The following is a 14,917-nucleotide window of genomic DNA, read 5'->3' as shown; positions in this document are numbered from 1 at the left end:
AATAAAACATTTGTATTTGTTGTACAGACCGAAATGGATTGTAAAAGGAAACTGTAGGGGGGGAAAAAATTGTTTATTATATCTTATTATTGTATTTTATGTCCGATTACGGATTGATAAGTATACTGTATGAGATAGCAACCTAATGTATTTAGGCAGCATAGATAAATAAATTATTTATCTTTCTCTACAATATTATATTATATTTAACTATAGTTTTGCCTCAATGAAAATGAACTTTATTTTAGCCAATGAGTATGATCTCTAGATGAGAAAACTCACTGAGAAAGTTTTCAAAGTAAGGTTTCAAGACATGAATCCTGCCATTTTTCAAACAATTCCCACATTTATCCTGTTTCTGCATTTACTCCACACCACCCTAATAATTTTAATGATATTTAAATAATAAATGAATAATAGTAATGATGAAATAAGAATAATTATGATTAATACTTTTAATAATACTAATAATAATTTATAATAATTTTTGAATAACTGTTAATTCAGATATAATAATTACAATGATTATATATATTAATTAAAATATATACAAATTATAATAATAAATAAAAAATATTCCTATGGATTCAGTAGTTTACCAAAAAACAAATGTCCAACTAACTCTTCTGATGAACTTAGATTACCTGGCATATCAGATTACATCACTCATGGGCTAATAAGCAACTGGTGGTTCAGACATGTACTAAAAAATAAAGAATTTGATGAAGTTCTTGAAAATATCATCTTTCTTTAACTTAACCAGCTGGGCCCCTCTATGCTTTCTCTTTCGATCTTTCAACATTTAAAAGATTCAAATCCTTCTCCACATCGTCCAGCCATCTGAGCCAAGGAAGTCCACTTTTCTGTTTTCCATCTGGTTTGCCATAAACCATCTTTTTGTTTATCCTTTCATTGTGAATCCTCTCAATGTGCCCTAACCATCTTATTCTTGCTCTTTTGACTAAAGCCACGATTCTGGGTTCCCCGAACAAATCCATCAGCTCATCATTCCTTCTTCTCCAAATTTCATTTCCGAGACTCTTCCCCATATCCTTCTCAATACCTTTGTTGACCATCTGTTCCGCTTCTCTTGTCAAGGCCCATGTATCTCCCCCATAGATCACTACTGGCCTTACAATGGTTTTGTAAATGAACACTTACATTCTTTAAGAAAGAGCTTTAAACTTCAATATTTTTTGCAGTTAGACATAACATCTATTTCCTACTGCTATCCTGGCCTGTATTTCGCTCTCTACTTTGTTGTCATCTGTAAATGCAATCCTTTACCTCACTTAAATTCCTCTGGTAATCATGAATTAAATAAAATGGATACAAAATGTTAAAAGCTTTAAAGGGTTTTCAAATTTTTATAAATTTTCAATAGCAATCTAGTGAAAAGATTATCCAATTGATAAAAATGTAGTAAATTTATCAGTATATTTTTACAATAAAGTTTTCACTAAAATCGGTATTCCATAATTTCAAGAAAACATTAATGGCACACGTACGATCAATTATAAAGGTTATATATGAGTTGGCCATTGGACATAAATAATGATAAAATTATTACAAATATTCCTAAAAATAATATGTATTAACAACCAAATTAAAATAATTTCACTAAGTATTACTATATAGTGAAAGTAACAATTGTAAACCATTGGTAAACAACTTCGTATGTAGGACATAGGTCATCTACAGTCTTACCTCAACCATGCATTAAAAGCTTTCCCTTCTTTAATATATGGTTAGATTTCAAGTATTTCCATGCTTGAATATGGTTAACTTTGGAACACTATTACACATGTCTTAAGCTGTTTTTATAGTATGAAGAAAGTCATATATTTATATGCAGTATTATTAACATTAAGAAATTAATGTTTTAGTTTATGAAGAAAAGCCTCCCCTGCCACCAAGCCTAGCTGCCCTTAAACAGTCAGAAAGAGAGCAGGACTTTTTAGGTTCACTGAAGCGATTGGCAACCAACTTGGGATATATTTTACTTCTACTTTCATATGGAATAAATGTCGGCATCTTTTATGCTATTTCAACGCTTCTTAACCGAGTCATTCTATCATATTATGAGGTAATTTAAAAAAAAAAATTAATTTATTGATATGATGTTTATATAACTTCATCAGGAACTTACTTAACATCCTCACTCACAAAAGATCCAATTGGGTCGAAGTGAGGAAGGGATTCCCGACCCTCAGAGTAATAATAATACTTATCATCCTAATCCTTTAGCACTATCCCTATATCACTATCCTTCACCCATCCCTACAATTCTCCCTGAAATAGCAGTACCACAAAGATCTGTTGTAAATTATTATACTGTAATTCTAGCAATGGCCATATTCTCCACTCGTCCTAAACATCTTTAGTGTCCTTGTTCCTTCCATTGACTTTTAATACTAGTGATGCGGCTGAAAAAGAAGCACTAAGATCTCCAGGAATCCTGCTTTTTACTCCAAAAATGGGGAGATAATTCCAGTCTAGTGTTCCCCACGCTGAATGTAAGTAGTTTTATGTGTATGCCAACATTGATGAGGATTATTTAAGTTCAATTACCTTCTCCCCAAGCCAAAATAATTATTTTAATCAAATAAAGAAAAAAGTAATAGAGAATATCTTGAATCCTGACACTCCAAACCTGTGCTCATTGAAGCTGGCTAATATTCAGAAACTTTTTTAAAAAATAAGATTCTTGTAAACCTGAATATATAATTATGAACAATGTACCTGCATGGCAAATTTGATGTCAATGATGTCTATACAAAAAAAAAAAAATGAAATAGTCACAACATTGCCAAAGTCTGACAGTCTAATTAATAATAATAATTCGTATGAAAAAATTCTTTGAGGTATCTTATAATATCTAAGGAATTCCTCATTGCAGTTAGTGAGGTGTGTACTTGAGCCAGTTCATGTAAAACATTAAGCCAACAGGTCAGAAGAGTTTGGAGTAACAAGCTTAAACATTTCAGTCTAGCTTTTCAGATCATTTTAAAGTAACTTTCCAGGGACTCTGAATCAGCTGCAGACAATTTATTAAGTTTTACTCCCAGGGGCATTGTCATGGGAGGTAGATAGAGTGCACTCCCAATAATTTCAAAATTCAAAATTTTGAGATTTGAGACCCTACTTCAGACATTTTATTTATTGGCTTGATCAATTGATCTAACAATGTGCACAAACTTAAGCAAGTATAAATTTAAATTAGTTTTTATTTTTTTATATCTTTAAAGTTTTTATTAGAAAGTAGATATATGTACACATATTTTAGCTTAATTTAAATGACTTTGTGCATATTTTAGTATTTATTGCAAAATTGTTTGATTTGTTGTTTGTCTCAGTTTTCTTAAATTTTATATTTGTTGTCATTCATATAGATCTTTAGTAATTTTTTTTTACCAATTACTATAAAATTTATGGTGTTGGAATCATAAGGACATATCAAGAAAGAGGTACCTAATAGTACTAATTTTATGGATTATTAGTTATAATGTATGTATTTTACTGTTTCAAAATGCATTTGTTTTGTTGTGGATTAGGACCATTTTATGAAGATATGGAAAAATTATGATTTGTCGCAATACTAATATTAAGATGTGTTGTTTTAGAAAGCTGAAGAAGATGCTGGTAGGTTAGGTGTTCTAATGGTCATTTCTGGCATGCTGGGATCAGTTGTTTGTGGAATGGTGTTGGATTGGACTCACAAATTCAAGTACTTATATTTTATATACAAAAAATACAGTGGATTATATAAATTATATTTTATAAATAAATACAATGGATTTCTATTATGCGGGTCAACAGAAAATGAAACCACCAGCATGAAAATAAATAAGCCATCCTAGGAAAAAAAAACAGAAGAAATTTGCACGCATGAATGTAATAAAAGATGCTGAATTTAAAAAAAGATATTGTACATCAGTAATAATGTCATAGAAAACTGGACAAAATATTTTTTTTACCAATTTATACTTTACTAATTTGAATTATTATTTATTAAAAATTGTATTTGCTTCAATTTACTTTATGCATATCTGCTATGCAATTTTGGAGCAATTTTATGGACTCAATCAATGGTTTATGCCCCTCCATTCAAGCTAATAAGTCCATACAATGTTGGGGAAAATGATTCATTGGTGGCAAGCATTATTGTTGATCAAATATCTTCTTTACTAGCTTCCTTTTCTGTTGGTTGTTCAATAGGCGCAACAGCATTTAGGATAATGGCTTCATATAGATAAGATAATGAAATGTAAAAGAACATTGTATAACTTTTACATTTTTTTGTAATTTCTTAGTTTTCATTATTTTAAACAGTCTGCTGTCAATTTTGGTTCACCAAGGATTGGTATAAAGGGTATTCACATGATTTATAACTCTTAACATTTGAAGGTCATCAGAAGCAGCATGGAAAGATAACAAATTTATAGTATTTAATCTTATTTTAAGACTAAGCAGAGACTGGGACCACATGCCAAAAGCTAACTCCAATTAAGAACTACTGGTCTTATGAGAAATGGAATCACTGATAGGTCTTCCTTTAGAGTGAAGAAGCAAAGGTGAATGTAAGGGTTGTTTGGTGAATCCTAGTGTAGCTGGCGGGAAACACATATTCTATGGTTTTTGCAGACTAATGATGTAGGCTAGAGCTAGAAATCTCAAAGACAGATACTTTATATGGGTAGGCCGTTTGTAACCGAGAGAGTTGAGGCATAACTTCAGCAACCTCGAATCTGCTGAGGTGCTGGTTTGGATCAGGCCTATGAGGATTTATTTTGTGGGGTCCCATGGAATAAAAACTTAACCCTCCCATTCTGTTTAGAATGGGTTGGTTTCCTGTAGATAACCCCCCTTCCCATATGTCAGAAATGCCCAGGCAAGGGGTAAACAAAAAAAAAAAGATATCTTCTATCATTTTCTAAGAAACACCAATGATAGCTGCCATACAAGTTATATTAAATTACTTTCTAGGGTTTTAAACTGCAAGATTAGTAAGGATGAAGGTTATAGATCAACAATCAGCCTTTACAGGATATATGATACTGATAATGAATACGGGGTAATGACGGGAGATACTTATATGCTCAGCTGCATCAAGAAATATAGTCATCAAAAGCAGTCTCTTTTTTGGGCGCCAAATTCATTAGGCTACCTCTAGGTCTCCTGACGATATTACTTTCAACCAAATATATTGATTCCAATCATTATCTGATAATTTTTCGAAAATCAGAGTTAAAATATCAAAGGCCAGAAACCATATGGCTCTGACACTGACAAATTAAATATTTATGTTAATTGTGAAGCATTTCAGTACACGATGATCCTGAAGATCAGAGATGACCTTAGAGTTTCAGACTTATAAAATGTTAGAATACCATTTACATTTAAGGAGGACATACGTGACTAAGACATATTAGATTTCTCATGAATGAGGAGGAAGAGAAGTTGAGTGGAAACAGTGAATGAGGTGCCCTATATGGACCTGAAGAAGTCTAACCTCTAGATTTTGAGGAATTCAATGAACCAAGATGATATGAGGGTGGCAATCGTCAAGGGAGATCCACTATAGAAGATCAAATCTTCATATCCATCCTTGACAGAGGCCATGTGTTCAAGATACCCATTCACCAACTTTTCGTTAATTTGAGAATTGAATATGATAGTATTAAAAGGGGAAAATTGTATTAGACAACAGGAAATGAACATCCCAGCTAAACTGATTCACTTTGTTAAAGAAGCAATTAAGTGGTCTTGAAGCAATGACAAACCTCATCAAGGCAGCATCATCTATTAGATTTTCAATTAATCAATTAAGCCCCAATTTAGAGCCAGAGATAACAGTTCTGGGATTCTACACATTTGAGAAGGTTAAGGAGTTTACTTTCTCAAGAACTATTGTCACTTCAGAAAATGATGTCTGTTCCTCAATGCTTCCAACAGATCCTATTTTGGTCTTCTCAAGAACTTTCACAGTAGGTACATTAGTTGGCAAACCAAGTTAACTTTTTATAAAACTCTTGTCTGGCCTGTATTAAGTTACCCTTCGTAGACCTGGACTATTTTCAAGTATGACAAAAGAGACCTAATAAACCTAGAGACCTAATCTTTGAATGGAAAATTCTTCATTACATTATTAAGCCAGTCAAGGATGTAGCTGGATGGAGGATAAGGAAGAACTAGAAGCTATATGATATCTATGGCAGATGTATATGTAGTTAACCTTATAAACTTAGGGATGTTTGATTGAGCAGGCTATGTGGCCAGAATGGATAATCTAGGAGAAGGTGCTTGAGGTCTTAGATCAAATCCTAACTCTTAGGAGGATTATTATTTGTACTATTTGACAAATATAACTGACTCAGCCAGATCCTTAGTTTTTTAAAGTATGACAAAAGATCCATTAACTTTTAGTATTATTAAGTTTTAATACGTCATTGTTACCATCCTGGTCATTCAACAATGTTAAACAACTTATACCAAAGAAACTAAGTAATTGAATCATAAACATAGGTATGACAAAATTGACTTTTACTAACAATGGCTAATTTTGTTGCAGAGAAACAACTGTTGTCGTATACTTTCTGTCTCTTGTAGGGATGGTAATCTACACTGTCACATTAGGTTACGATATCTACATAGTTTACCTCACCTTGGCATTCTTGGGGTAATGGTTTGTCACTAGATATTGTTTATTAACTTACTTATAATTTGCCTCAATTTATGTATTTTTGTAGGTTTGCCATGACTGGCTACTTGCCAGTTGGTTTTGAACTGGCTGCTGAACTGACATATCCTGAACCAGAAGGTTAGCTTAGAATTACATTATATCAATTTAAGGCTAAAATTAATTTTTAATTATGAAACACATTGTTAAATTGAAAATTGTGGAATGAAATGATAAATAATGGAACTATGCTAATTAGATTATCAGAGAGGTCAGGTAATAAAGCATTGTAAATCAGGATATAAGTAATAGTAAATAGAGGTTTTTATTTACATGGCTAATACATAAGAGGACTCTCACTAGGTGGCAGAAAGCAATTTAAGGTCAAGACCTTATGGGTCATAAGCCTATTGCTTGGATGCCAGAAAGTACACTACATAGTCAGTATACCTCACTGGTTTTGATTTTGGTGTACTATAGATCCTAAAGCTTTTAAAGGCAGTGAGAAGACTGATCTCTTAGATCCCTCACTCATCCTCAATGAATCAATCAACCTTTTTTAAATGTACATTGCAAATCCAACTTTTTGGACTTCTGTTTTCTTTTTTTTTCTTTTTTTATTTATTACATCCAATCACCACTGACATACCCATTTTAAATGTCTACACACTCTGTATAAATAAACTGAATCTCATCTACCTGTTTAATCAAAACAAAAAAAAATTAAGTGCAAATGAAATCCACCATTCCAATTAGTATTTCATGTGAAGGACTGACAGAGATAATGGTAACTATTGGTGCAAGGAAGAAATTAACTCATAGTAATTCTGGGTAACTAGAGAGAGGGAAAAATAGAGACATCTCATGCCCCTCCAAGGCCTCTCCAGCAACTTTATGTTCAATGGATAAGTGTGGGCAGTGGCAGGTTGTAATAACATCTTGCCTCTACTTGGTAACTTTTCGACCTGCTAAATGAGCATGCTGGTCCTTGACCCTACAAAAACCGTAGGTAGGTTTTGAGATATTCCTATTCAAAGCTTGAAAATGTCCTTGGCAATATTTACCATTGTGAAATACCCAACGTTTTCACTACTGATGTTGTGTTTTCACTAACGTGTCTTAGTGAACAGACATTGTCAATTAGGTTGATGATAGATCAATCTGGTGAGTATATAAACTACTTATATACACAAAACATGTTTATATGAAATCCCTAGAGATGAGATGAGATGAGAGAAATAAATTTAAACAAAGAAGATATGATGAGACGGATATTTAATAAAAAAAAAAAAACTTAATGTGGTGTATTGATAGCACAAATATTTTTTGTCAAGATTATGAAATGTTAAATTAATTATTTTTTACTTAAATAGAAGTATGGTGTTATATTTTAATTGTAGATTAAATTGTTTTGGATATAGACAGATATTTCACTATCATAAAAAAGTGTTTAGTGTTGAAGCTGCGAAATCAACATTAACTATAGTTTAAAATTAAATTGGAAGCTTTACTACCACATAATCTAAGACAGGGGTGCTCAATTTGTTCAATAAAACATTCTTTAACCAAGGGTTTTCCATAGTGAGACATGTCACAATTTTTCACTTCTCCTTTCCTCTATACCTTCTCAATAATTATTTCTATATTGTATAGAATCCATACTATATAATAAAATATTATAAAACTATAAGTGTCTATACTATATACCAGCGGTTCCCAAAATGGGTGCTGCAGCACACTGGGGGACCTTAAAAGTTCACCAGGGGTGCTGTAAGAATATACCATGATTGCACAGTTTCTCAAAATATTACAAAAAAAAATTTTAATTACAATAGCAAATATGCAGTGCATTCCAGCATTTACTTTGCTCCATTTTTTCTTATTTTCTTACATACCCAACCGCTCTAAGGATAATTGTGGCAACATTTTAATATTTTTTTTAGCTCAATAAGGGTGCCGTGAAATTTTCTGTAGCCCGAGAGTGGTGCTGCAAAATAATTTTAGCTCAGAAAGAATGCCGTGGTGAAAAAAGATTGGGAACCACTGCTATAGGCACTTATTTTTTTTAAAGGAAATCATGATAGAAAAAAATCGTAAGTTCATTGCATAACAGCATAAAAATGTTTTAATAAATAAAAAAAACTTAAATACAAAGTTATGAAAACAATAATTCATCCAATAATGCACAGTGGGTAATCAGAATTTCAAAGAAAACAATTTAAATACCTTTAAGTCGGCCCAATGCTAATTCTGACAACCCTCCCATAACATTGTGGGCCCCCCTAATCTAAGATATAATCTGTTTAAAAATCTCATTTTCAGTGTAAATATTGGAAATAAAGTTACTACACGGAATTGAAACAGCTAATTAATATTACTATTGTCCAGGTACATCCGTTGGTATACTGAATGGTGTGACTCAGGTTTTCGGCTTGATCTTAACAAGTGGATACAGCGCTTTGATAAGTCGCTTTTCTGTGAATGTTGCGACATTGGGCCTCTGTGCAGTCCTTGGAGTAGGTCTTGCACTTACTGCTCTAGTTCCACCTAAACTGAGAAGACAAGAAGCCAAAGCATAAGCTGAAAAAGTTTGGCAACATTGTTTCAGTTTCCTGCTTTACTATTACCCCAGATTTTCAAGTCCTACACTATGATGCAAATTGTGGAATTTATGTTTATAGGTATCAAATAAGAAAATTATACAAACTAAGCCAGTGATTTTATGTTTCAATCATAAAAATGTACAACTTATTAATGTTACAAAATTGAGGCATTGAATGATCCTAAAACTTACATAGGTATCAAATTAGATCTAATAACTTTGAAATATCAAATGAGCATACTAAGATTGTCTTCATGGTTGTAACAAAAACTTCCTTTTGTCAATTTTGCATGGCTGATTTTTCTGGAAATGATGAAAATGCACTTGAAAAATTCAATTCGTATGAAACCATGATCATTCACTCATTTCTTAAATTATGATGAATAAGATTTTTCAAAAAGCCATTCATTATTCTCTAATCATTTCAAAAGAATGATGTTTTATTGTGATAAACGATCTAACATGATATTTAACAGATATTTTTTTATAATGAATAAGGATCTTTTGTATATTTTATTTCTTTCCTGTTTTATGGATATGGTGAATATGTTGAATTTTTAAAATCCATATTCAAACAAGAAGGTTTTTGCTAGTTTTTACATTTTCAGTATAAGTATTTTCTTTGTTAGTGTTAATATTAAAATTTATCTATCTCATTAGGGAAAGATTGATTTGAACAGAACTTTGCTTTCTTCACCTACTAGATTGATGTGTTTCTTTAAGTTCCTGTTTATACTAAGATTTTAGTATCAAAACTAAAATAAGAAATGACAATAATTTGAATATAAATGACAATAATATGTACAAGTATATGTTTCTAAAAACCAAATAAACTGTAATTTATGTTAATTGTTTTAGAAATATATAAAAATAAATATAATACTTCTATTTATTATATCCCCATTATAATTATTTTTATAATAATAAAAATTGGTGTAAATAAAAATTTGATAATATAATTATAAAAATATATCACTCAGAGGCAAATTTATTTGAAAACTTTCCCCAGTTGGTCTATTTTATTTTCTGGTGTTGTATCTATGTTTAACATACTCTTAACTACAGATTTTTTCTATAATTACAGACTTTAGAATTCTTTTATGGTTCTTCGTTGCTTAGTGATTTTTGATGAAATTTATGAGGGTCAAAATTATTTACTATTGTTATTTACTAACATAGTAGCTAACCTGTGTTTTTTTTTTTTGTTTTTTTTTACCAAGACACCCATTGGAGTCCTATACTGTCTAACCATGGTTGGGGGTCAATGTTTTTCATTTTGTGGGGCCACCTCTTAATGAAAAAATTCAACAACCCAGGCCAAATTCGAACCGGCACCGCCAATAATCATCAAATTGGTAAGACTGTGTCTTAACCACTGAGCTACGGGCGGCCCAGATAACTTGTGTTATACTCCTCTAGTAGTACATCCACATCTCTTGGGAGTTGTTTCTCAACTGATATTCAGTTTCATTCAACAGTAGTTCATAATAAACTTCAAGTAGAACAAGTGAAAAGTAAAAAATGTGAAGAATTTTAAATCATAGTGGCCATAGATTTATAAATAGCATTTTGTCTCAACTAAGGATCTAGCAATAAGCATTCCAAGAAAAAATATATATAAATTAAAAATTTGAGTTTCATGAGATTGACATATTAAAAAGAACAACAAAGGTCTCATGCCAGGTTTCCAAATTTCTTAAAAAGAAAGATAAAGACTGCTTAAATAAAATGTGCTTTGAATGAACCAATTTTTAAATTGGGGATGAAATAACTAGCTATGGTCATGAAGCGAACCTTTTGTGTAAAGACAAGAAGTCTTAATGTAAATATTTCTTTTTTATGTACCAACAGTGGAAATAAATATTTTCCATGATTTGAGTTGTAAATAACCTGAGCCAATATGTTTAGTATGTTCCAAGGAGCTGAAAAATTATCTTGTTTTTTTTTTTCAAGAAATAAATGTTAAGAATACATATTGTAGGTTGAAGTTTATGATATACACTATAGAAAATATAATTAGAAGATTTTAGATTATAAAAAATGATTTGATTGATGAAAAGATTTCGTCATTAGAGTGATTGCACATTAGCGACTAATCAAAAGATTTGGTTTAAAATTACATATGGATTGTTCAATGTTGAAGGTTTATGAAAACAAAATGTCATAAAGTGACTTTACAGGGATGATTGAATCTCATTAGGACACATTTTTCTTTTAAAAAAACAAATAATTGAAATAATCATGAAAGAGTCAATACTTGGACAACTCCTTGATCTATTCAATGCAAAAATAAGTTATAAAGCCTATTTTTGCAATTTAGTTCTTTCATGGATTTAATAAAAAAATATTATATGTATAAAATTGTTGTACAGATTGTAAAACAGGTGTTTTAGAAAAAGAAGAGGATATCTGTTGTAGATTTTAGTATTATTATTTGATTTGTAAATAAAACAGTAGATGGCGACACTGCTCTGGCATGGGATAGTTTGGCTTCACTTTGTTTGGGGCAGTTGGTCTTGGTGTCTATTAGCGAAAACATACACTCTTTGTCTTTCTTTATATAACCCTCCCTAAATTCCACAACAATATCTTTTAAAAATTAAGTAGTAAATGTAAATAGAATGAAGTTATACAATTTGATCTGCTTTGCACCATTATCAAAGTGATAGTTAAAAGGATATATTGGAATCTGGAAAATACATCATTAGGTGCAATTTTAAGTAAATCACAAAAATGCAAAAAATTCATCTTTAAAATACCCTTTGAACAAAACAATTTCTTTTTTTAAATCCAACTAAGGTGGTTTGGTTTGAAGTAAAAACTTGAGAAAACACAACTGAAGAGTATGCTCTACTAATTCAATCCACCATTATTTTTCCTAGTTGGGCCGAATAACCTATTTGTTATCTAAAAATTGTTTTTGTTATCTCCGGGCAATGCTACTCTTCAAAGGAGCATTTCTGCAAATGAAAACAATTTTGTGGAGTATTTAAAATAAGAAGTTCCTAATTCCTAATAAATAAAGGATAGTAGAGAACAAACAAATTCCACTTTCAAATGAAACAGTTGGAAGAGAAAAAGCATTTGAAAGATGCCTTTAAAGAAGCAGAAATGTTAAAAAAAATCTGTCAAAGACAGATGCCATTGTCATGTCTTTCCAGAAGGGCAAGAAGAGCAGGCTGCCCCAGCAGTTCGTCGTGGATGATGAGGGTCGGAAACTATCTAACAGCATCCTCTACCTCGGCGTAAAAGGTATGTTGGGGTTGTCTGGTCTTAGGCGGTTCTCCAGCCTGATATCTACTTTACAGAAGGCCCACGAAAAGGCGTAGTCATTAGTAAGTTAGGAACGGCCGTGCCAGAGGATGAGCCCTGGACACCGACGAAGGTAGAGGAGGTCTAGGGGAGAGAGTCTGAGGTAGAGTAACAGTTCTAGTTGCCGAGATGAAGCGGACGGACCAGTAAGCTGATAAGGCTAGGTGCAGCTCTAGTTCCCGAGATGAAGCGGACGGACCAGTGTAACCGTTTAGGAATAGGTTACAATCTTAGTTGCCGAGATGAAGCGGACGGACCAGTGTAACCGTTAAGGAATAGGTTACAATCTTAGTTGCCGAGATGAAGCGGACGGACTAAGATTGCTGGAGAGAAGGAGAGGAAATTGGCCATCGTCTTAGGTGGGCGTACATAGAAACAACTTTTGCGAGTATAGATTGGTAATGAACCTCTCTATCTCAAGCAGTGTTTACGCCACCTGTGCCATGACTAGACCCAGGAAAGGATGTGGATCTAAGATCAAATTGGGGATTTAGAGTCCCTTATTTATAGGCGTAGTCCATGCGGCTGTGACCGAGAAGCGGTCGGTACATGTCTGCTTGAGATAGGTTCGTGCTTGCATTGTTATCATTTATTATTCATTGTACAGATATTGCTAAGTATTATGCACAGAGATTATTAATATATAAAAATAACAATGTGTTTTTACAAAATGAAGTAATATGTAAATTTGGGAGCTGTGAGGCTCGAGGGTGAGGCTCGAGGTGCAGCGCTCTAGTGAGTTGTGATCGCACCGCTTGCTCCCTCTCGCTACAGGCATTTTCCCTATTTTGAACAGAAATATAAGAGGCAGCAGAAAAAAAATGTGTTAAAGAACAAAACACAATGGCACACTTTGATTAAAAGATACTTGGACCAACGCGAGTGGAAGCCTACTGGCTCGATAACATGGCTTACTTTATGCAAGGAGCTTGGAGACCGAGGCTTATCATGATGGCACACTAAAATATTAGGAAGATTGAAGAGAACCGTTGATAGATATGCCCTAGCGTGCAGCGGGGTAGGGAGGGGTAAGATCTTTTTGAGATGCATCCTGTGAATAATAAACGATTCAAGATATGAGAATAGGGAACGTTTTCAGACCTCTAAGGTAAAACACTTAATCATACAACCATTTGATGTTAATTGTAATTATGGCAATATTGATTATGATATCACTTTTACATCATTAGCCGAATTTTGTCTAATAGGTGAAAGTCGTACTAGGTATTTTGCTCCATTATTACGAAATGTCTACCTGGTTTTAAAATTGAAGCTAGACCAAGTGCCAAGTCAAAGCGGATTCTATCATGTACCCAAAGATGTTTTGCATCATGTGGGTGAAAATGGTTTTGTTACTTGAGGAATTAGATGCTAGATTTCGCTGGTTAAATATAATTTTAAAGGTGGAGCCACATGTTGGCCGCTAACCACGGATCGGAGGCTCGTACAAATGCTCGGCAAACAAAGAGCGGCCCATCCACATGTCAGTGTTATTCAGAGAGGCAAGCATGGCGGACGTACTAGTGGTTTCAGCCATTGCACTAGGATTGTATTATTTTTATTACAAAAAATAAAATGAAAGGAAATTAAATATAAATAAATAAGATTAAATATAAAACTTATTATAAAAAGTCCCAACAAACACCTTTAACCTCCTAACAGCTCTCAGTTGCAACTAGACAAAGAACAATGGTGTAGATGCTACACGAGCGCTCTCACGAACCCCTTTGATCTGTAGCCAAAAAACCGACTCTCGACGGCTCGGCAACGAGCCTAGGCCAACCAAGCCAAGCCACCCATCCACATGCTCGCGTATGTCTGAGTTCGCCATGGCTCGGCCAACATGTAGATGCCCCTTTGAAGAGCTTAAAGTTTCCCCTGAACAAAATATGTCGAAGATAGCCGTTAAATTCTGTTTAGAATTTCTGAATGTTGAAATAAATGAAGACAAAATTCTTATTCGCCCTTTGGGCTGTAGAGTCTCATCTTTTAATGTCAAAGTAGCCGACCTGTATAAAATAAAAGAATACTGGCTACTTATACAACAGGACTTTCCTTCTGGACTGAGTCAGAAGGTCTAAACTGTTTTTAGTTCATAAAGAAATGTCCCATATAAAAGTCCCAATAACCAATTGAAAGTTAAAATTTATTCGGACCTTCTTGAAGTGAATGGCGATAGATTTAAATGGTGCAACGTAAGCGGATTAAGCCTTAACTATTAGGATGGAACTGAGAAAAATTAATAGTTCCACTCTAACAGTACTCAAATTCAGCACACTATACATAAGGTAAACCTACCTTAGGACAATCTTTCCTAGGTAGCT

The 14,917-nt window shown here is 33.0% G+C and overlaps 1 protein-coding gene across 6 annotated transcripts in view; it reads left to right on the top strand.

Moving 5' to 3' along the window:
* The window catches only part of HisT (Histamine transporter), an 81,966-nt gene extending 71,805 nt beyond the window's left edge, over positions 1 to 10,161 (top strand). For all 6 annotated transcript variants that reach the window (XM_014423549.3, XM_014423552.3, XM_014423550.3 and 3 more), the window contains 5 exons: positions 1,887 to 2,086; positions 3,624 to 3,727; positions 6,572 to 6,679; positions 6,750 to 6,820; positions 9,068 to 10,161. In XM_014423549.3, the coding sequence (XP_014279035.1) occupies positions 1,887 to 2,086; positions 3,624 to 3,727; positions 6,572 to 6,679; positions 6,750 to 6,820; positions 9,068 to 9,258 (674 nt within the window). In that variant the 3' untranslated portion in view covers positions 9,259 to 10,161. The remainder of the gene's footprint in view (positions 1 to 1,886; positions 2,087 to 3,623; positions 3,728 to 6,571; positions 6,680 to 6,749; positions 6,821 to 9,067) is intronic.
* The last annotated feature ends 4,756 nt before the right edge of the window (positions 10,162 to 14,917 follow it).

The sequence above is a fragment of the Halyomorpha halys genome, unplaced genomic scaffold (assembly GCF_000696795.3).
Source record: "Halyomorpha halys isolate HHAL.00 unplaced genomic scaffold, Hhal_1.1 Scaffold431.1, whole genome shotgun sequence".
Classification (NCBI taxonomy): Eukaryota; Metazoa; Arthropoda; class Insecta; order Hemiptera; family Pentatomidae; genus Halyomorpha; species Halyomorpha halys.
This window is presented reverse-complemented; position numbering and strand designations above follow the sequence as displayed.